At 53.0% G+C, this 23835-nt stretch overlaps 1 protein-coding gene across 1 annotated transcript in view; it reads right to left on the bottom strand.

Annotated features, from left to right (window-relative positions):
• Positions 1–21542, bottom strand: part of LOC127040033 (nuclear receptor ROR-beta-like) — a 37460-nt gene extending 15918 nt beyond the window's left edge. The window contains exon 1 of the mRNA XM_050933782.1: positions 21286–21542. Within this exon, the coding sequence (XP_050789739.1) occupies positions 21286–21292 (7 nt within the window). The 5' untranslated portion in view covers positions 21293–21542. The remainder of the gene's footprint in view (positions 1–21285) is intronic.
• Positions 21543–23835: the final 2293 nt, after the last annotated feature.

The following is a 23835-nucleotide window of genomic DNA, read 5'->3' as shown; positions in this document are numbered from 1 at the left end:
CATTGGGACAAGCATCGGGATAGGGTCTGGTCATGAAGAGGATGCTGAATGGGCCTGATTCTGCTTTGCACCTCCTGCGCTGATTTCCACAGCACTCTGCAGGATCGGGGGCCCCTGCAGTGGGGGTGCATGTTGACCCGCCAAGGCTTTGGTTGTGTGGTTTTAAAACCAAAAGACCAGGCAGGAGGCAATGCAAGGCAGGTACCAAGGCAGACGGTCAGCAGACTGGCCCAGCTGGGCAGGCCCCGGGCACCACAATAACGGCAATAGCGGGGCTGGAGGGGTAGAGGCAGGGATCTGGCATGCAGGAGTGACACCTGGAACTCCCAGTGCCTTCGCCAGTGGGACCCAGCTGTGTCTAGGACAGGGCTGGGCTTGTTCCCAGGATACTGAGTGGGAGGGGGCTGGGAGTCTGTGGCTAGAACGACTGGGCCAGATTCTGACCTCACACTGGTGTTAAATCCAAAGTATGGTCAGTGGAGTCCCACCAGTGTGAGACTCAGCGTGTCTGTGGGCTCGGCCTGTCTACAGCATGTTTGTGTCCTGGGCTGCACGTAGAGTGGGAGCATGTAGGGGGGGAAGGGAATGGAGCCTACCTGCACAGCTCCTCTGCACTCTTTCCCCCGCCCCCAAAACTGCTAGTGTGGGGGGCACCGCGGATAAGGAACATCAGGGGGTTTGGAAGCACTCCTTTCACACAGCTCTGTCTTTGCAAACATCCATGCACTGGGGCGGATGGAGCGGGGGCAGGAACAGGCCTCCAGATGGGCTTATCAGAACCTGATTAACAGCTGCATAATAACCAGGCTTTTCATTACAGCCAAGGCATTGCCGCAGGGAACAGCTGTGTGTAGAGAGGACGGCTGCCTTCAAGTGTCCTGTGCCTTGGAATAAACCTCTCAGCAAATGCTCAGCTTTGCTCCACCCTTCCCTTCAGCACAAAGTAAGATCCTCTGTTCCTGTGCTTGCAGGATTTCTGAATGCTTTCCAAGCCACTAGAAAAAGGGATCTCTTCACCCAGCACTGCAGTGCAGCCACCTCTGTGATAGAACACGGCAGCTGTTTAACAAGGCACAGCACCGGTTTAGCCCAGGAAGTAAAGAAAAACACAGAATCCACCTAAAGGAATTTCTGGAGGGAAACTGAATGGAATGAGCCAAGCTGGCATCTGGCCACAACAGCAGGGTTGTCTCTAGCAGAAAGAGCCCCAGAATCCTGAGAGATTATAGTGGTTAAAACCGGGGTTTTACATCTCACTTGTGCAAATGCCTGGTAGAGAAAGGAGCCACTCCAGAGGGAGTGCAAAGAGAAATCCAGTCCAGAGCTTGCTTACAACTGTCTCCGGCGGCACAAGTGAGCTCCAGCCCAGTTTAGAAGGGGATAAATAAGGGGTGGATTCCCCTGCCCACCTGCAATGACCTTGGGTGGAAATACCCTGGAGTGGCTCTCTCTTCTCCCCTGGGGCCTGATCCAGTGGAAAGTCTCTCACGGACATCACTGGCCTTTGGAACCAGCCCCTCGAATGGTTCCCTGCTGCTAAAGCCCCATGCTGAGTCCGGGGCTAGAGGGTGCCTCCCGGCAGCCGGAGCACGGCCCTCTTCCCTGCGGCTGTTGCAGCAGGCTGGGTTTCCAACCACGGAAACAACTTGCCAGTTGGATTCTCCATCCCTGCAAATCTGGCAGCGTTTCTAGAAGAGCCGCTGTAGTTCACACAGGACGGAACCCAGTGAAGTCCCATTGGTCCCTTCTGGCTTGGAAACGATGAGCCTAAGGGGTCTGCTTGCAGCCTCTTCCCTGCAGCAGGCAGCCACCTGGGACCGACACGGAAAACAGCCTTGGCAGCAGGCCCCCCGGCAGCACTGCTCTGCATCCGCTTTCCCAGCCTGGGAGAGGGCTTGGCAGCCATTCTCTGCTCGGCTTGTGCTGAGCTGCTAACAGGGTTCAGCCCCTCCATCTTCCAGGCTGCCCCAGATCCAGGGGGTGATCTCCAGCCCTCTCCCCCAGGCAGCCCTTGGCCTTCTGGGTAGGCATTACATGGGCCCTGCCGCCTGGGAAATAGTAGATACCATTCAGATCAGGCCTTGCCCATTACATCGCTACTGACTCAATGCCCTGTTGTGACACTAGGGGGCGCTCGTCTGCCATCTTTTACATGAGACTTTTAAATCAAGGTCCTGGTCAATCACGGTCATTACAGATCCCAGGGTGCTTTCGGCTCCACCATGGTCTTGCTTAAATCCCCAGCTCAGATAAGTCCATTCTGCCTCCCTACATTCCCCTCTGCATTTCCAATGGATTTTTCTTTTAGCTATTGTGTGGTGTTGCTCCGAGCTGGTAAACAGCTGCTGTGTTCCAGCCCAGAGGTGGCTGCATTTCAGTGGCGGGTTCAGTGTTGTGTATAGTTATCCCGGGTGCTTTGAGGTCAGTTGAGATGAACAACATTAGGGAAATCATCATCTTTATTGTTGTTGTTATTCTCTGGCTCCAGAGGCTGGTTTTGTACAGCTCTTTGTTCTCCCCCATCTAACTCATGTTTTCACTGTGCCTTTCATCTTAGAGGACCCCAAAGTGCTTCAGAAACTAGAAGCCTGGTTTTTGGAAGTGCTGAGCACCCACCAGTTCACTTGAAGTCAGTGGGAGCTACGGGGGCTTAGCACCCCCCCAAAATCAGACACGATATCCAGGGATTCCTCCATCCACCGCTGACATGCGGCCACCTCTGGGGTGGAATGAAGCAGCCATCTTCCTGTAAGGAGGACAAGGTTTTATGTCCACAAGCCAGATCCCCTAGTGGCAGAGTGTCCCCTAACTCCACCTTTGGACCAGGGCTCAGCTCTCACATGGGGTGAAGAGCGCCCCCTAGTGAGCATGCCATCTACATGCTCCTTGGAGGTCTCACCTAAGGACCGAGCCCACCAAAGCCAGCTGAACCTCACAAGATCACATCTCCAGGTAGTACCATCCCTGGCCTGTGCTGTTTTCACCCAGCTGTGTTAGCTGTTCGGCTGTGCGTGTGTGTTCTCTGTATGTGCTGCACAGAGAGCCAGCACAGCAGACCTCGAGCGAACCGCCCAATGACCACAAGATCCATTAAAGTACGAAGGTGCCAGGCCAGGTTTACTGCCGACAAAGCACAGTAATATCACCTGGCAGACTCTATGAGGATATTAAGACGTGTCTGCCTGTGGCAAAGGACGCAGCTCAGTGAATGTGGGGACTTTTCATTCTCCCCTCGGCTGGACAAAGATATTCTTTCTGAGATACCTCTGTATACATTCCAGTGTCCCCCACCAGCTGCCCGGGACTCTGAGAAATGTAACTAGCATCCAGTCCAGCGTCCTCATGGGTGGCTCTGGAATTCCTGCATGACCACATGAGAGAAGGTGACCCAGCTACGCAGCTCTCTGGTGTCACTGGTGGGCAATGGGGCACCGTCTATTATTCAGCCCTGCTGGGAAAGAGATGGACAGTAACTGGTGCCCAGACACTGCTGTCGAATGCTGGGGACGTTTCCGAGAAAAGCTGCTGCGAGCCATGTGTGCCTAGATTTTCATCTGCTCCGGTGACCCGCCTGGGACACGAGGTGCCCAGGAGATGCTCAAGGGGTGCCAGGGGTGAGGAGCCACCTCCCTGCTGACACTGCGGCTTCCCATCCGCTGCCAGAGCCCAGCTGCTTGGAGAAAGATGGGGCCCAAACACAGAGACACTAGGGGATCCCACAGTCAAATACCTCACCTGCTCTGGCTGAGTGAGTGGGGAGCGGGCGATGGGGGGCTCAGAGGATGGAAGTGAGTCCAAGTAGGAAGAATGGTGGGGATAGAAGTGGGAGCCCACAGCAGGTGAGGAAGCAGAATGGGGGCAGGGCAGGTGACGGCATACCAAGGTGATGAGCATGTTATAAACACAAGGCATTGGGTGGGTGGAAGGGTGTGTACAGCGAGCGAGAGAGAAGAGCTGTGCACTACGCAACAATCCTGCAATCGTGGGTTGTTGCCGCTCTGTTTTCTAGATTAATCCAGCCCAACATCAGTAAACCAATCAGTCAGAATTCACCCAGCACGGGATTTCAGGGCATCTTGCCAACTGTCGTCAACGAAGCCACATAACTGCAACATTCGACAGAGGGGAAACTGAGGCATGTGCTCACTTGTAGCCAGGACTTCAAGTGGAAACGGGTCCCAGGAGTTTGATCTCCCTCTTGCCTGCCTCCCCACCAAGTGCGCACATGTGTGCGGAGCTCCGGTTATGTAAAGCCCCAGTAGCAGGGGGCCCTGGCACAAAAGCCCAGCAGTTCGTCACGCAGTGATATCAGTGAGTGGAGAATCTCCCTCACAATAACAGTATGGGGAGAATGATCTTTTTCCCTCAAAAGATTGAGTGACTTACCCAAGGCACCTGGCCTTGAACCCAGATCTCCTGAGTCACTAGCCCAGGCCCCGCTCACAAGAGCATCCTTCCTCCCTACAGCACAGTGTTAACCTTATTACTTGTCCCTTTCTCAAGAGTGACCGAGAAGAAGCTTTGGAGACTTCCCTTCATAAAAAGAACACAACTGGACTACATGGTATGGTGCAGTGGAGGGGTGCCTGGGGTGTCTATACAGCCCCTGCCATCTCCTGGCTTATTATACTAACCGCTGGCTCTTCCACTGCACTTTCCACCAGGAGATCTGAAAGCTCTTTACCCAGTATCATTATCCCCATTTCACAGATGGGCAAACTGAGGCACAGAGTGGTGCAATGACTCACCCAAGGTCCCCCAGCAGACTAGTAGCAGAGCCAGGACTAGAACACAGGTCTCATCAGGGTACCTGCCTCTCTGAGGCCAGCGGCCCACTTCATCAGATGCACAGACTGTATGTACTGTGAGAGGGAGACTCCCTGCAATGCTCATTTCCCATCGCAGGGGCGCCATTCCCAGCATGCAATGCTCCTATCATCTGTGTCTCCCATCACCCTGATTCTACGATTTCCTATGGCCTAGGATTTCCAATGACCCGATAGAGTCTCATCTCATGTGCATGCGTTTGTGTTTGTGCATGAGTGTTTGTGCATGCACGTGTCTGTGTGTACATTTGTGCATGTGTGTTCATGCGCACATGGATTTGTGCATGTGCGTGTGCGCTGGTGTGTGTGCATGTGTTCGTGTGTGCATGTATTTGTTCATATGCTTTTGTGTGTGTACATGCATTTGTGCATGCGTGCGTGCACATGGATTTGTGCGCATGCATTGGTGTGTGTCCATGTGTGTGTGCGTGTGCGTTGGTGTGTGTCCATGCATTTGCGTGGGTGAACTGGTGTGTGTCCATGCGTTTGCCGCACACGTCCCTTCTTTTAGGCGAGGGTGGTTTTGGGTTAGGATGGAGTGGGCTGGGTATAAGCCCTTGGGCAGGCAGTGGCACAGGTGTGTCAGCTGGGCACAACGACAATGGGATGGGAATGCCGAGAGAGGGATGCACATTTGAACCTCGCTCCATACCTCAGCCCAACCCCCACCCCAGCCGACCCTCTCCTCCCACGAGCAATTCAAAAGGAGTTGAGTTTGTTTGAGGACCAAGGTGGGAGCCGTGGAAGAGAACCCCGGGCCCAGCTGTGCTGTGAGCGAGGGCACCTCTGAATGGAAGGAGGGTTGTCAGTCAGGCTGGGAACTCCGAGAGGGACAAACCCTGTGTACTTGTGCGAGCACACGTGGGAGTGTGCAGCTGGAGCTGGGGGGCTCTCTGTCACACGGGGGGCGCAGACAGGTGGAACATGCTGGACTGCAGCCAGGGGTGGCTCTAGCCACGGTCCCTGGTCCCACGGATTCAGCGTATCCGCCGCTGAATTGCCGCCAAATCTGTGGGACCGGTGGACCTCCCGCAGTAACGCCATTGAAGGCAGCCTGACTGCCACCCTTGCAGGGACCGGCAGGGTGCCCCCCGCAGCTTGCTGCTCACGCGTTTGGAGCTGCCGCTGACAGCAGCTGAGGCTCGGTGCGTATATCATTTGAGCCAGGAAGGAGTTATTGGGGGAGCGTTTCATTCCCTTTTATCTCTTCTCTTCCCCCATGCCTGGCCCTGCTCACTGGCAGGTCAGTCGGAAGATGACAGAGCTTGCTTCCAAAAGCATCACCCATTCATACGTGACCCAGGCCCTGATCCTGAGCCCGCGCCTCCCCCCGTGCCCAGCTCGGCAGGTTTGATATCTCCGGGGCCCAAAGTAAGCGGAGCCAAAGAACAACAAACCCACCTCATGCCAAGCTGAACACTGACAGATCATTTGCCTTCTAGAATTGATGGGACGGCCTGGCAGGAAACCTAGCAACTGGAGCAGATGCCAACATGCCCAAGCTGTGACATCACTGCCATGCAGACAGTTCTGACTGCACAGGTGTACATGGATACGACTGTACGTGAATAGAGCTGGAATACGTTCAGCCATCTGCAACAGACTGGACTCTGAAGGCACTTTGATTTCATGGTGTAACACATGGACAGCACAGAAGAAACTAAAAGACTAAAGGTCCAAAAAGACCTATAAACAATCCACTTCCCGGAAGAAACAGGGCAGAAAACACCAGGTCAGAGTTAAGGTTGTTAAGGAAATTATACATTTCCAGACTTCCAATCTGTTTTTAATCTTGAATCTGAGCTGAGAATTCTCTGCCTTTCGATCGGCTATGAAGAAAAAACAATCAAATGTATTTGTATTACGGTAACTTCTTCAGGTCCTAATCAGGATTGCAGCCCCCTTGCGCTAGGACACACGGGACAGTCTAATGAGAGACTCTTCTTCGGTAACTGACGTAGAGATACAACCTCAACTCGAACTTTGTGGCGCTTGTGCGTGGAGATGGCCTTTAACTGTGCTCCTGTTTGTAATGTATCGCTGAACCATTTTAATACAAGCCAGAGCAGAACATGTCCCAGTTACTCCCGTGTACCCTGTTAACCCACAACTGAGAGTAAACAAAAGGAGGGAATGAAACCAACAGCTGGAGCTGGTGACTTCTTGGAAAGGACAGGGCTCATCTTTAGTGTAAGTATCAAATCCGACTTCTCCGCAGTGTCAGTTCTGCTGCAGGCGCTACACCCATGGTCCCCAGCATGCTGGCATTGCACGGAGACGGAGTGTGTGGCCTCGTACACAACTCTACAGTGCTGTACAGAGGCAAGGAGCCCCCCGAAGCAGGATGGTCCAGTGGGTAGGGTGCTAGCCAAGGACTCAGAAGAGCTTGGGTGAGTTCCCAGCTCTGCCACCCTGGGCAAATCTTTTAGCTTTTCTGTGCATCTGTTCTCCATGCGTGAACTGGGCATAGTGGCCCTCACTGGGACACTAGGAGAAGAAATACATCGTAGAGTGTGTGTTTTCAGATGATGATGGCAGCCAGCGGCTAAACCAAGGGACTTTATAGGTGACACCAGGCACCCGTCACACTGGCTGTCCTCCCTAGCCCTGGCAGTGAACGAGGGGGCAGTTACCCATGAAGTGGGTCCCATTGGCCCCTAAACAGAGCATGAGGAGCTCATGTGACACACCCAGGGCCAATGGCAACAAATTGCCTGTGCTAACTTCTAGGCAACACCATTGTAGCATTTACTCCATCTCTTTATACAGCCCAGGAAGCTAAGATCTCCCGTGCGTCCGAAGCCAGAGGACAAGGGCTGGGCATGTGTGGATTCATTAGCTATTCTCTGTTGCTGACAAACATGGATTCCTTACAGCAGGAAGTTAAGGTACATAATCTGATTCCTACATGGAGCAAGCAGCCTGCTTATTGTGAGCTCAGGGCCCTCAGCCAGAGAGCGATTCCATCCTCCCAGCTACCCAGCAAGGCACTTACCTGGCCTTCACCACCCTGCTATCTGAGCACCTCAGCGAGGGATTTTAACTCTCCCCTTCCCCACTGCGAGGTAGGGAAATGTTACCCCCTTTCATAGATGAGGATCTGAGACCCAAAGAGGCTGTGAATCAAGGGCTGCACCACAGTCGAGTCCCAGGCCAGCACCCTAGCTGGTCAAGGAAGGATTCTGATGGCTACAATGGAGACTGGTACGTCCTCTGGGTCAGTTCCCTGCTCTGCCACAGACATCTCATGTGACCTTGGGAAAGTCACTTAGAACCAGATCCTCAAAGCATTAGGGGCCTAACTATCCCTGAGGAGCTGACCCTTAGCCTCTCTGTGCCTCAGTTTCCCCCTCTGTGCCATGGGAAAAATAGCCCAGCCCTGCCTGCCAAGGAGCGGTGAGGATCAACACACTGATGATCATGAAGCAGTCGGGGATGGGAGCCAGGTAAGTGCCTGGGACTGACAGCTGGAGCCTCTTCCAAACACTCGACCGGCGGCGGGCTGACGCCATGAATTATCCTGGTTTTTAACGAGGTGTTTACGGGACCATCAGTGGAAGGGGTCAAGATTAAAAAAAAACCCAAACCCAGCCAGCAATTAAAATGTCCCAGCCTTGGCATTTGCTCCCTCCCACTGTCAATACGTCTTGCCTAACTCCCTGAAACCGCACGGGTTATATAACCAGCCTGAGCTAAACATAACGCTGACGACACCACCCGGGACCCGCCCCGCTTCCGCACGCTCACTGGGCCAAGTGGCTTGTTTGTTGACTCTGTGCTGGCCGCGGTTGGTCCCTGGGCCTGTCAGTCAGGCTTGGGCCAAGCTCATGAAGTCATGCTGTCCTACTAACACACTTTCAGCGTCTAATATCCCTTAATGATGCGCTTGTATAAGCAGGGCCGCACTGGATTAACTCTTCCTGAGCCAGGGGCGCTTTCACTGCTTCCTGCTTTTCTTGCCTTGGCCGACTGGGTCTTTCTCCAGCCGCCCCCTGGCACCAGGGCTGAGCTGTGGACAATCAGTTATCTGGGGACTGGGAATCTCTGACTGCTCCCTGGCGGGCAGCAAGGAACTGGGAATCAATGTCTTTCCAGCTTTCACGCCCTCTCTCCCCACTGCACCTGCACTTCTGCAGGGCGACTCCGATTTACAGCGGCGTAGCGTAGGGGAGAAGCAGGCCCTGCCTGCTGTTGCCTGCTCACACCTTGTTCCTATCATTTCATACCCCCCAAGTGGGAGTGCCAGAATCTGATCTCACCTGCACCAGTGTAAATCGGGAGTTGCTCCACCAACACATAGAGAGTTACTTCAGGTTCACCCCGGCGTGTGACCCAGATCAGAGTCTGTCCCAGAGTGTATATGCCTAACAGGGAAGTGGCCTCAGAGAAGCGTACACACGGCTGAATGCAAAGTGGGGTCCCTGCTACGGTGCAGACAGGGGCTGGGATCTCCTGGGTGCCCTCCCCTAGGAAACAGATGTACGAAATGTGGATATAGGGTTGCCAACAGTCCCTTATTACAAGGGACATCTCCTATTTTTTTTTATCTCTACAACAAGATGGGGAGTTGCCGAGTGCTACAAAAAGCAGCCAGAAAACCCTCTGCAAATCTCACCAAACTGGGTGACTGGGCAACAGAATGGCAGTTGAAATTCAATGTTGATAAATGCAAAGTGATGCATATTGGAAACAACAATCCCAACTATACATATGCAATGATGGGCTCTAAATTAGCTGTTACCACCCAAGAAAGAGATCGCTGTGGAGAGTTCTCTGAAAACATCCACCCAGTGTGCAGCGGCCATCAGACACACAAACAGAATGTTGGGACTCATTAAGAAAGGGATAGAGAATAAGACAGAAAATATCATGTTGCCTCTATATAAATCCATGGCATGCCCACATTTTGAATACTGCGTGCAGATGTGGTCACTCCATCTCAAAAAAGATATATTGGAATTGGAAAAGGGGCAAGAAAAATGATTAGGGGTATAGGACGGCTTCCGTATGAGGAGAGATTAATAAGACTGGGACTTTTCAGCTTGGAAAAGAGGCGACTAAGGGAGGATACGATAGAGATCTCTGAAATCATGACGGGTGTGGAGAAAGTAAATAAGGAAGTGTTATTTACTCCTTCTCAGAACACAAGAACTAGGGGTCACCAAATGAAATCAATAGGCAGCAGGTTTAAAGCAAACAAAAGGAAGTATTTCTTCACGCAACACACCATCAACCTGTGGAACTCCTTGCCAGGGGATGTTGTGAAGGCCAAGACTATAACAGTTAAAAAAAGTAGATAAAATCATGGACGATAGGTCCATCAATGGCTATTAGTCAGGCTGGGCAGGGATGGTGTCCCTAGCCTCTGTTTGCCAGAAGCTGGGAATGGGCAACAGAGGATGGATCACTCGGTGATTCCCTGTTCTGTTCATACCCTCTGGGGCACCTGGCATTGGCCGTTGTTGGAAGACAGGATACTGGGCTAGATGGACCTTTGGTCTGATCCAGTCTGGCCAGTCCTATGTTAAATGTAGCTGAATCCTGGTTAGTGTTGTTATTAACTGATAAGATCAGGAGGCGGGGTGGGGATGTTAAGAAAACAGTTCCTTATTTTCGACATACAATGTTGATAATCCTGCGTGGATACTTTTCAGGCTCGGAAACACAACTAAGTGTCTACTCCACATGCCCATGGCCTAGCTGGGAAAGAACCTTTCCTTTCCTGTCTGGAAGAGGTGCCCAGTCTCAGTAACTCTCTTCCTCCCCGCCTGCACACATGGCATTTCTCCCTGCACTTCCCAGAACACTGAAGCCAAGAGATGGCCACCCTTCACAGTCTCGGTTCCTGAAAGCCGAGCCAAGCAGCTGGGGCCGAGGCCCCACTGAATGGGGACGCGCTGCTCGGAGGAGACAACTCCCAAGGTTTCGGCAGAGCAGGCAACGCCCTCATCCAGGCAGGAATTGGCACCAGCATGGGCGACCCAACTGCATTCCTCCCAGGCTGGCAAAGGCAGCAGGGTGTGCCCTCCACCTCATCCTCTTCCTCCGCCTGCTCCCGCCCCCCACCCCCCCCGGCTAAACATCCCCTCTCGTTGCTGGGATATCGCTATAAACAAAACAGGGTGGGGCCCTCTCTCTCTGCTGGGCCCATCCAGAAGCCCCAGAGCACCATCCATGGAGCGGCCGCAATGCACACACATGCCAGTACTTTGCTATCCAGCAGGGAACGCTTGCCTCCCTGGAAGCAGTGAGCTAGTCCTTGCATGTCTCACTGTAACAGGGAAAAGGAATGGAGACACAGCCCCATGAAGAAGTGCAAAGTTCCCTCCAGGAGTTCCAGCGAGTCATGTCCTTGGAGTCGGGGCTGTGCTGGCAGGACAAAACAGCCTGGCCTATCTGTCACCCTTAGGGACACAGTAATGTGGGAGACCAGCCTTCATGCTTCAGGGCATGAGCTGATGGCTGGCTGGGGTCAGGAAGGAAGTCCCTCTGCCCAATGTACAGAACAGTAGAGTGTAGCACAGAGGTTATCCTGTAGCAGTGTCCAAGGTACGATACTGGGCGGGATGGAGTATCAGTGTGTTATGGCAGGATCTCATGGAACATGCCTTGGGGAGGGCATGGTAGAGGGTCCCTTGATCTCTGCTGGCAAGACAGGAGGGGGTCCTCCTAATGAATATTACATTACTGAAGTGCCCGGAGGCCCCAATGAAGGTCAGGGCCCTGCTGGGCTAAGCACTGTAGGTGCACAGTCCCTGCCCCCAGGAGCTTACAATCGCTATTGGCCCAAGGGTGGGAGGGGAAATGCAAAGAGAGGAAGGGCTCTGCCGACAATCCCCGGCAAAGCCTAAGGCCCAGCTTCTCAAAGCGGTTTATGCACCTTTGATTTCACTGGGAGTTAGGTGCTTAGATCTCCTTGAGGAGCTAGGCCTGTGAGTCCTTCCTGGGCCTCACGCACTCTCGCCCTCTGGGCTGAAGTGGCACCTCCTGCTGCCAGTCGTGGAGTCCTGCTCTGAGCAGCAGGGCGGAGCTGGGAGGTTACTGGCTGGCAAGGGGCTGCGACTGTGTGAGGATGGAGTGTGGGGGACCAGAGAGGAAAGGAGGGGAGGGAGAGCGACATCTGGGATGGGACGGGGTGCCTGCGCTCTGCCCATTCCCTTCCTGTTTGGGGGAGCTGCATTGCCGAGCCATCACAGCGGGGGGCTAGGAATCAGGGCTCCCAGCTTGACTACTGATTCACAGCGGGACTGGGGACAAGTTACTTCCCTGTCTCCTGCCTCAGTTTCCCCTTTGACCTGCTTTGAGATCGCTGGGGAGGGGAGTTGTGTGCATTGTGCTATTTTCTCTCCCTGTGCCCCTGAATCCCTACCCTTCTATCCCCAACCCCGCTGTGGGTGCAGGACACCTCAGCTCAAGCATTGGAGCTCCCTGCATCCTCCAATAGAGACGGATTGAGAACCAGAAGTCCCACAAGGGCTGGCTGGCCAGGCTTTCCACAGATGCTGCTGGAGCTGCTTTGCCACTGCAGAGCTCACTGGGAAATCGAATGGGGGGTGGGGAGCACCAATCCCAGCAGCTGGGCCCCACCTGGCTTCCTTTCCCATTTAAATCGCAGCAGAAGTATCAATACGTCAAAGGGTTCTGTAAAGATTTGGGTCCCCCTGCCCCTCCCTGCATCGCCTCTCTATGTCCCCCATATTGTGTCCCTGCCGCACCAGGGATCAGTTTCATAAATCCCAGCTACTCGCATGAGGCTTAGACACCCCGAGCGGTCCCGTGGCCACACGAGACCCTTTCAAATTGAATCCCAGCTCTCTGTTGTTATTTCATAACTGAATGCCCAGATTGCATGAAGCAGCGCCGGGTTAATTAAATCAGATGGTGTCTTCAGGGATGATGTAATTACAAAACATCTGGTGGGTGAACAGGAAGGAGGAAAGTTTGTAATCAAGCCCCAGACTCCCTATTGGTTATGAGACACGCATGTAGAGATGGGGTGCTGGGGGCAAAGGCTGTGTGGTTTAGTGGTTGCAGAAGGTGACAGGGAGGCTGGAGGTCTGCAGCACACCCTCTGGGCCCTGCCTAACTGCTAAACCACACAGCTGCCCCTCTGCACAGGATCGGTTGGCCTCGGCCCAGCTCCCCGCTTTGCACGTGCAATGCCCCGCGCGGATGCGGCGTTGCTCTCAGCTGCGGGGTGCCTCATTGCAGAGGCTTTGGGCAGCACGGAGCGGACACTGACGCTGGCAGAGCCGAGATCAGACTCTCCCTGGCCTCGTTTCCTACTGGAGGAGTCTGGTTAGGCCGTCATGGCGTCATGGCGCAGCAGCTAATTACCCAGCAGGCCTGCGGAGAAAGTAGGTCCCTGCCCCATCCTGCTGCGGGGAATCAATGCCTCCGAACAGGGCAGGGGAAGCGAGTGGCAATTAGTGTCTGTTTCCCCCAGCACTTGCCTTCGTGGAGCCCACCGCTGCATACAGCTCAGGCCAAGGAGTCAGCGGGGGCAGGGGAGAAATTAGCTTTAATGAGGAAGATGATGGTGCAGCTCAGCAAGCTCCCTGGGATGAAGGCTGGTCCATGGAGGATGCTGTCAGCTTCCGCCCCCTGGAAGCCCCACGAGGGCTCTGGGATGTTTGGAACAAGGGCCATGACCAGCCTGCTCTGCTGGCTGGCTCGTCCAGGGTAAATCTTGGAGGCTTAGATGTGTGGGAAGCTGGCTGGTTGGGTCTCCCCGCCGCTGGAAAGCCCATCTGAGATTCCCCATGTCCCAAGAGGTAACTTCCTCAGCTTCCCTGCTGCCAAGGAGCCCCATGATCTTTCAATCTCACCAGTCAGCCTGGGGAATGCAAATCTAGCTCAGGTCATGCCAAGAAGAAAAGAGCCAGGCCCAGGGGGTGGAGGGTAGGGAGAGAGAGTAAGTTTGTTGGCGAGAGTGGGAGTGGGGGGCTTTCGCTGAGGGGAAAATTGGCTTTAATGTGGAAGGTCCTGTGAGCCGGAGGACCGGGAGCTGCTCACGTTCATACGTGTTACTAGCAGAGCCAGGGCCAGCACTCATCACCTGCTGCCCAGTGCCCCACTGCTTTAACCATTAGCCCCCGCTCCCTTCTCAGTGCGGGAACAACGTTCTAGAGTCCTCAGCTGCACTTCGCAGACCACTAGATCACAGTCCTCTCCCAGACCCGGAAACGGAGCCCAAGAGTTCTGATTCGAAGCCACCTCTTCTAACCACTGGACACCAGGACAGGTGAGGAGACCTGGCTCCCAGCCCCCGGTGCTCTAAGCACTAGTCCCACCTCTTTATCCAGAGCTGGAAACAGCACCCAGTATCCTGACTCCCACTCCCCCATTCTACCCATTACACCATACTGCCCTCCCAGGGCCGGGGCTGCTACCTAGGTCTTGTGTTTCCCAGTCCCCTTCTTTATCCACTCGACCCTCCCAGAACCGGAGCTAGAACCCAGGTCTAACCACAACACATTGACAGCCATGGGTCCTGCCCTTCGCTGGCAACCGCACCCCGAGAAAACAGGGAGAGTCTGAAACCTGCCCTTAAACTCTCCGTTCTTTGCTCCTCCTTAGATCGCGTGGGCCTTTTTCGCTGCAATTATCGTTTACCATCATTTGCCGAGGAGCCCAGTGGCCTCTGGGCACAGACATCCAAGAAAATATTAAAGTGGCTCTGATTAAATATGTTGTTGTTTGTATCTTCTAGGAACTCGATATAGAAGAACTCTGTGATCCCCCATTGGCTCCTCTACCCTGCATTCCCTGTGGCCTCTGAGCACCTGCCTCTGGCGGCTTTCAAGGCTCAGCTGCCCACTCGAGATATCCAGCTACATACCAAGAACAGGCTAATGTGTACCTGCCCCACTGCCTTCTGTTGGGTGCAGAATGGAGTTCTCAGATGGGTGTCATAGCCCCTATACTGCTATCTCTGCCCTAAGATTCTCCTTCAGCTTAAGTAGTAGGGCCCTGGGCCTTTGGATCAGTAGGATCTGGGTTCTACCCCTGCTGCTGCTAGGAAGTTCTGTGTAACAGCCAGGAGGTTACTGCTGTAGGTGGGTAGGGCTCTGTAGACTCCATGTCCTGTATCTCCACTAACCCACTGCACCAGTGGCCAGATGCGGGGCCATCCAGAGATTAGGCTACAGTGCAGCAAGGGAGGGAGCATCTTTTCCCCCAAAGGCTGGTAGTCACCCACCAGGTTCCTGGGGTCCCACCTTCATGCAGCTGCCCTGGCGCTGACTCCCTGACTTGCTTCCAGCGAGGAGGGGCCAGGCCAGAATGAACACCATGATGCTGTGCTTGACCCGGTGACAGGGGGGTGCTGTGACATCGCTGGCAGGGGCAAATAAACCACTTGCGGTGGCAGGAACTCTGCATGGAGGGGCTGCCAAACACACAGCCGGGCAAATTCTCCCCCCACTGGCACCGCCCCTCCCCTGTTCTACATGTGTCTTTGATCTGAGATGTTCCAGGCCATGACAGATCAATGGACCATCTACTCCAGGCCAGCTGTTTTCTCTTGATACACCCCAATGCTCAGTTAATTTCTAATAGCCGGGTCATGGGAGGAGAGCGACGTTGCACCCCAGTGGAGCTCCACGGGCTTCCACTGGGGATGGATCAGGCTATCTGGGGGCTCTTCGCTTGCCATTCAAATGTCAGGCAAGGCTAATAATGCTGGTTGGGTGGCTGGGGTGGATGTCATCAGCCTGACAAAGTGCAGGAGGAAAACAAAACCTCTAAGAGATGTGGGGGCTGATTCTGAGATGTGCTGCTGAGCACCCCCAGCGATTTGAGCAGCCAACGGGAGCCTCCTAATCCAAGGGTGCCTCATGCATTCTTATCCAAGTGGATCGGTTATTGCAAGTGGGCCCGGCCATTTTCAGAGACACAGGAGCAGCAGGGGGTTGGGGCTTGATGTACAATCTTCCAGCTCCAGGCCCGTCTTCCTGCTCAATGAGACTGGACTGATCAGCTGCTCACAGACCTGCGGCAGGTGCTTCTCTTGAACAGCTCTTCAGCGGCAAGTCCGAGTCAGAACCAGAGGGTGCTACTCTGAGCAGGCAACAACAGCGATCTCCCTAAGCGGTTTAACCAAGTCGGGATAGAAACCAGTTTAATTTAATCAGTGCCACTCCTTTGTGTGGACGCGGTTTCCAAGTGCCCAATACCGATTTAGCCTCAGTTGGTTTCTTCCCAGCTTACGTGAAATATTTCTCAGCTGTTCTTCAATCCCTAGAAGACCTCCCTGCTATGGTGGTGCATTCGATGTAGCTAAGTCAGTTTCCACGTCAGTTTAGTCACATTGGGACTGTTTTCTCCTATGGACAAGGCCTTCAATTGGAAGCTCCTGGGGGCAGGGACCGTCTTTTCAACACACGTGTCTGCGCAGCGCCTAACACAATGGGGTTCAGCTTGCAGACAAAGGAGAGGACGCGGAGGCGGAGTTGTGCCTGTGCATGAGAGGCCAGAACTGAGCCCCGCTGATGTAAATTCACAGCAGAGGGAATCTTTCCCACTCCCTACTCGGGGTGCTGGGAGGACTGGCTGCCTGGGAAGCATCAGTTCATGTTGCAGCCCTACTGAGGCTCTGACACAGTTTGGGAGTCGCTCCCTGCAGCGGGATTGCCAGCTTTTTTTCATTCTGTTTGGCTGGTGTCGCTCCAACGTCCTTGAAATCCTGAGTGGAGTTTGGGAGGGACTCCGGGGAGAGCGTGGCTCTGAGGCTAGAACTGGGGGACTGGTGATCAGAACTCCTGGGTTCAATTCCGTGACATTGAATAAGCCGCTTCCCTTCTCTCTGTCTCAGTTCCTTCCTGGGGACAAAGGGCCCAGTTCACCTCTGAAACGGGCGAGGAGCCACTCTGCTGAAGTTAACAGAGCTACACTGGCATAAGCGAGCTAATATAACGTTCAACAGGTCTTACCAAGGGGTAGCCAGGGTTAAAGAACGTGCTTTGAGATCCTCAGCTAAATGTGCTAGAACAGGGGGACGCACACTCCTGGGGGTAGGCAGAGCTCTTCCAGGGGGTCCATCAACTCCTCTAGAGATTTGCCTAGTTTTACAAGAGGCTACGTAAAAAGCACTAGCAAAGTCAGTACAAACTACAATGTCATCCAGACAATGACTTGCATCTACTGCTCTACCTACCACCCACTGACACGGAAGGACAGTATTTCTATCCCAATGGATTTATTCTATAACGACACGGTGAAAATGAGAAAGAAGCAACTGTTCAGTACCAATGTGCTGTGACACTTGTATGGTCAGGTCTGATTTTGTGAGCAAGGCATGTTTAAGTGAGGTGAAACTTGTGGGGGACATGAGACAAACCAGACTCAAGGGACAGCCGTCCGGAAAGGTTGGGAGCCACAGGGTCCTGCTGCTGACAGTGGCTCTGGGGCTCAGACAAGGGCTCATCCGTCTCCTGAGCTCATGAAGCAGCACGCTCTCCCTTAATAACAGGATGGTGCAGCTGGCTCCCATAGGAGCTCGTCTCAGTCAGTCATATGGGAAGGGCAGGATGGCCATGACCCCCTGACATCTGCTTGTGATGCCCAGTGGAGGGGCCCCTGGGATAAGGGACAGAAGCTCCCTTCTTATGAGCCTCTGCTGGGAATGTTTGGTGCAGCTCACCGAGCAAACCTGCGCTCAGCTAACAGTGAGGAGGTTCCACCCGTGGCTCGGGGTAGGGGTGGGGGGGCACCGGCTCAGATGTTCCATAAGGCACCTGGATGCAGGTGCCCTGGCGCTGACTCCCTGACTTGCTTCCAGGCCAGAACAAACACCATGATGCTGTGCCTGACCAGGTGATGGGGGGGGGGGTGCTGTGACATCGCTGCCAGGGGCAAATAAACCACTTGCGGTGGCAGGAACTCTGCACGGAGGGGCTGGCAAACACACAGCCGGGCATTGCCATGCTGGCGGCTGGGCAGGGCAGGCATCACATCAGGTGCAGCAGCCTGGCTCTGAGCACAACTTCCCCACCCGTGGGCAGCTCAGAGGTCCCCTGCAGTGCGTAGCCAGGGCACGAGTCACTCTGCCCATTAGGGGCAGGCGGTGGGGTCAGACCCCATGTGCCAGGGTCCCCAGCGCCGACACTTTCCCGACTCCAGACGACGGGGAACTAAGGCAAAGGGCAGCCCCCGGGTGCAAGACACAGAAATGATCTGTCCTCTATATCACAGCTTCAGAGAGAAGTGAACCCAAGGGCCTTTTCACCGCGTCCCAGATTTTACGGAAGAGAATCAAGAGGGTGTGTTGAGCTGGGCAGTGTCTCAAGAGCAAGGTGTGCTCACGTGTAGCGCACATGCCTATAAAATGACTCCCACTGCACAAAGCAGCCAGTGCTCAGAGATACTGACAAGGTGCCATTCTTGCAAGGGGACACACACACGGTCTGTATCAGATACCAGCTGGCTGCCAGGTTCAGCCAGCTACATTTCAACCGGGGGCCACTGAAACCTTAAATCTGGAGTCCATTTTCCCAGTGGCTCAGCATTATCCGGGCTGATATAATCTGCGTTCCAGTCCACATAATCCTAACACACACAGACACCCAAATTATACACACACACGACGTAAGCACTGACACGCTATACAAACACAAACACACCCTTCTTATACATAAGCCGGGCGCCTGATCCTGACATCTTTACTCATGTGCGTAAGGGTGATGCAGCTAGGCCCTTAAGAAGCAAGCAGCTTGGGTCCAGGACCTGGGTCTCTTTATCTGTACAGCACGATACATACCAGTAGGAGTCTGGAATCACTACTGTTATCTGACATCGCATACCTGCGGGGAGGAGCGTCCGGGCTCTTTTGCAAATCCCAGCCTAAGGGAGTTAGGCACTCAAGTCCTGCTGTATTGCAACAGGACTTGGGTGCTGAATTCCCTTAGGAGTCTTTGAAACTTCCAGGCCATCATCATCTTTGCACCCACACATCTCCTGGGTGAGTTTCATGGCTCATTCAGTGCTGCCCTAACTCTCCCTGAGAGAGTTACTTTTCCATCCTGCTCAGCGCTTGGGTTCTGACACACAAGATCTCTTTCCCAGCACAGGGTGGGTGTGTTGGCCCTTTGTAGCTCCAGGAAGGCTGAGACTACTGCCTACTCCGCATTGCGGGCAATGCCGGAGTAACTCGAGCTAGGGCCCTTCTTGCCCAGATGAGCGTACACATGCTGTATAAATGGGAAAGGAGGCTCCTCCTACCTCCCACCTCCCCTTTTCTGATTTTCCAATGACAGATCTAGGTCACTGGGACAACTTCTAATACTTGCCAAGCCCACAGCACACTCTTAGCCATGCTGTCTTTCAAAACAAGAGACCAGGAGGTTTATAAACCCAATAGGATTATACAATGCGCGGCTCAGTCAGCACAGAACGCAGCCCTGTCCAGCTGAAACAGGGAAGGGTGGGGAGAGCCACAAGAGAGAAGCAAACAGGGGAGTATAATGAACAGGGAAGGGGATCCGTACAGAGGAGGTGGTAAAAAGAAAATTCAGATCAAGACAATTTTTGGTTTCAATTCGAATGGAGAACCCAACCCTGCGCTCGCCACGTATATCGGGCCATCCATCCTCCATGGGCGTAAATCGGCATCACTCCAGACAGCCGAGGCAACTAATGACCCCTCCATCCCCCAAATTCAAAGGAAGGAAACTTCACCCACCTGCTAATTAACTGCTCAGTGTTTGCACTGCGTTTTGGCCAGGTGAAGCGCTACGTAAGGGCTAGGCGTTGTCATTAATTGGGAGGGCATTAACCCTCTCCTCCCCGTCAACAAGCCTGGACGCCAGGCAGAGAAAGAAAAGGCAGTCGAAGGCCACATGGGCCCAATTCCCCATCGGCCTGTGCCCTGTGCTGTCAATGTACCCCCCTGCGTGTAGAACGCTATTGCTCTGAGGTGGCGACGTTTTCCATCCGCCTCACGCTGGTGCCAATGACGACACGGGGCACACGGAGATGGAGAAAATGGAGACCTATGTGGCAAGAGGCACATCAGGCCCGTATGTGTCTATGTAAGGAGTTGTGTGAGGCTGGTTACATGAACTCACACTGTAACGTCCAACAGCTCCTCAGATAGCCCCCAGGGAACCCCAAACCCAGGAAAGTCACCAGACCGTGATGGAAACAGAAAATCACTTGAAAGGAAGAAAGAAATCGGCACAACACGGCCATCACATTCTATACATCTACCGCAGGGGGAACGGCAGGAAGGGTCCAATCCTCAGCCATTGCACCAGGGGCCATCAGACCCTTTCTATGCTTCAGGGGCAGAATCAGTGCTGAGTCTTACAGCTGGATCCATTACTTCCTGCAGGATTGTTCCCAATGCAGTCTCTCTCTCCTCCATCTTCCCCCCTTGCACCTAATTCTTTTGATTCCTATTTTCATTTTTTTTTAAAAAAAAAGGAAGGCTGGGAATAATCTTTAACAATAAATGAAGGGGGATTTGAACCGTCAGATCCTCACGTCAGTGACTTCTGACCAAGTCAGATATTATCAGACAAGCGTACCCCCAAATGAAGACTTACTCCCTGCCCCTTTCCTTGTACGAAACCACTCGCTTCAAAATACTTTTTTCAGCCTTCCCTTCCATCCCTCCCATAAAGGAAAACAATCAAAATCCTTAATCATCATCATCATCATAAAAATCAAATTATAACAGGAGCAACATATTGAAAAGGAGCTTAAGAGCTTTTCCTAGCAGTGAAATCCTAAATGAGGTCTAAGCTGGTGCATAAAATGGACCAAAACAAATAAGAATTGGATTCATAATCACAAATGATTCACCCCATTGAAAAGCCAGATTTACCCATATGCATTTCCAAGAAAATGGACAGTCAGCGTCAAACCCCTCCTAGCAACAAACAACTTTAGCAGCAGAAAAATATTTTCCCTCTTCTGCTTTGCAGACTTTTTTTTTTTTTTTTTTGACTGGAGCCTAAAATACCGTGCAGCTCGTTTGGATTATAGAAGGGAAAAAAAACAAACACGATTCTGTGTGTGTTCTGAGTGCCAAGCGATGGGTGGATGCATCTTTTGTCCAAATCCCTCAAAAGCAACCGTAATGTCAGAAAAACGTGCACCCTAAATTACAAAAAAAATTAAAATAAAGGAAGTCCAGAAACACCCCCCAGGAATATACATAGCAGGCTAAATCTCTCCAAGAGTTCTCAACACCCAGAGACCAAACAATATCCATTGCAAGTCACACTCTGCATTGTGCTTTTTCAAATGCACCTTTTTTTTAAAAAAAAAACCCCAACCTTCCAGGATTTTTCCCAGTCACAAAAGGATAAAGTTACCAGCCTTGGCTATCCAAGTTGAGGTGATGCACAGCTCACTCTGCCTCTCCGGGCTGGTGATAAGAGAAAAAGACTCATTTGGGTGACCAAGCGAAAGTCGCCTGCCCTGCAGACACACACATGCATCGTCAGAATCTTACCTCGCATCTTGGGGGTTTCTGGTCTTAGGGCTGTGCTGAGAATATCATGAAAACACGCAGCGCAGGTGCCTCGGACAGCAGCAATTCCCTTGATAAATTAAGTCTCCAGGATTGGGTCCTTGTTCTGCGGTGGTGTTTTGCTCTCCTAATTATGGGTCAGGGACTGGAGCTGCCTCTTCGGCCCCTCTAGGTACCTGCCCCTCTCCTGGGCTGCTAGTCCCTGCTACAGCTCTGCTAACCTACTTTCCGCTGGAGCCGATGGAGCATGTGGAAATTCACATGACAAACCCTGCTCAGACCCCGCCCCCTCAAGTCAGTTTCACTTTGCGCCACGCCCCCTTTTCTCTCCCCCCCCCATGTCCCCTCCCTTCCTGCATCTTCAGCTCCCTGGATCCACTTTCTTAGACATGTTCCTCTTCTCACACTCTCCCCTCTGACTCTGATGTGAATCAGGCCTGCTAGGTAGCTGGCTTCTTTTTTAAAGCAGGGGAAATGAAGGAACATACAACCGGGAAAAGCCAGGGGACCTGGGCGGGAGCTTGTCGTACCAGCTGAGCATCACCAGCCACCCAAGCTTACCCTTGGATTACATGGAAAGGCCTGATCCTTCTGGCAGTTTCGCCCACAAGTAGGTTTATTCCAGTAGGTCGCCCTGCTGAAATGTAGGACCTGTCCTGGGCGTCTCAACTTCTTTTCATGTCACCGCTCCTGATCCCTGCCCCATTGGAGCGGAAGGTACTGGGTATCTGTAAAACAGTGTGCCAGCCTTGTAAGCACCTCCTGCTGGTTGGGCATGGCTCAGCAGAGACCTGCCTCAGTTTCCCCATCTCTCAGGACCCTTTAGGAACTCCACACAGCCCAAAGGGGTAAGGGACAAATCCCCTGCAAGGGTTTTACTCTATTAAGTCCTAACAAAGTCTCTTCCATCCAGACTCAAAATAAAGTCTCCCTGGCCTGTCAGGGGGTTGCGCAGCTCTGTTTTCTTGGGGCCTGTGTTTCTGTGCTCTCAGCAGCTTCCCCTCCTGCTTCCTTCAGGACCCTCCCAGCTGCTCTTTCTGTCATTCTTTGCCTGACCTCCTGAGGCTGAGAGAATGCCACCTGTAGCTGTCCTGCTTTTGGTCCTCAGGCCCAGCTGCCTTCCTGGAAGCCCAACTAAGCAGCAATGATTAGTTCAGGTGCTCTCCTCCCATTCCCTCTTAAAGGGGCCACCACCCTCTGACACCGTCTCTCAGGATCAGCCTTTCAGCACTGTGCCACACACATCAGCACTGGTGTTTGCAGGTCCAGGCTCTGTAACGTGCATGCAAACACTCGCCATCATCAATTTCTCCCTTTGCCTTAAAATCCATGGGCGGGGAACTGTCAACATTAACCCCCAAGACTGACAGACAGAGTGACCAGACAGCAAGTGTGAAAAATCAGGATGGGGTTGGGAGGTAATAGGAGCTTATATAAGCAAAAGACCCAAAAATCAGGACTGTTCCTATAAAATCGGGACATCTGGTCACTTTACTGACAGAAAGGGAAAGTTATAGTTAAAAAAGACATGGATAGAGGGCTAACGAGTGCATCTCTGCCTGCGTGTTAGTGGCTATAGTTGTCTTCCTACAAGCTCTAGCTCAACCGCAGGTGATGGGCTCGAGGCAGGAATCAGCTGTGAGATTCTCAGACCTGTACCACTGGGTCAGACTAGACCAGTGGTTCTCAACCTATTTCCCATTGTGGGACGCACATGCAGCTCTCTGTGCGTTATATGGGCTGCATCCACACAATATATACACTACCTGGGTGGCCCTGAGGATGTCACATGGGGTGCAGCTGTGTGCTGACTGAGCCGCAAATGTCCCGCGGGCCATGGGTAGAGAACCACCGGACTGGTCCTTTCTGGCCATAGAACCTAGGAACTGCTTCTTATTCCACAACGCTTAAGAATGAAATGTTAACAGATCATAAAGAAACACTGCATCCCCGTACTCCCCTACCTGTTGTCTCTTGTCTTATGCTTAGATTGGAAGCTCTCTGGGACAGGGACTTTTTGTCCTGTATTTGTACAGCACCTAGCACTGGGGCATCCTGGTCTCAGGCTAGGGCTCCTAGGTGCTACGGTCATACAAACAATAAATAATCCTAATCACGAATCTGGGCCTGGATAATTAGTATCTTCTTACAAGAGACAAGGCTAGCTGCTGTTTCCCAGAGCTGAGAGTGAATGGAGGGCGGAGGTCACTGCTCTGTGTCCTCCGCAGTGTGGAAAGAGACCTTGAGGTGTGTGAGCCTGCCATGCATCACTGCAGCAGAGGGTACAAGACCAGTGGGATCCCATGCTGCATGCGCATTGGCATTGCTCCAATGGTCTTTGCACAGCACCTGCACGTGGTCATATGGCACCCCCATTCCAGGCTGCACCTTAGCTGGTGAGCGTGTTAGGTAAGACTTTACTGTCACGGGCAAAATAAAACAAGACAGACACATGGAACAGATTGTATCAGGGTGGGGACCACCCTGGCTGCCTGAGCGGGTGCAGGGTTCACACTGGGGCTGATATAACGT

The sequence above is a fragment of the Gopherus flavomarginatus genome, chromosome 24 (assembly GCF_025201925.1).
Source record: "Gopherus flavomarginatus isolate rGopFla2 chromosome 24, rGopFla2.mat.asm, whole genome shotgun sequence".
Taxonomy (NCBI): domain Eukaryota; kingdom Metazoa; phylum Chordata; order Testudines; family Testudinidae; genus Gopherus; species Gopherus flavomarginatus.
The sequence above is the reverse complement of the archived record's forward strand: the minus strand, read 5'-3'. Positions and strand labels throughout refer to the sequence as shown.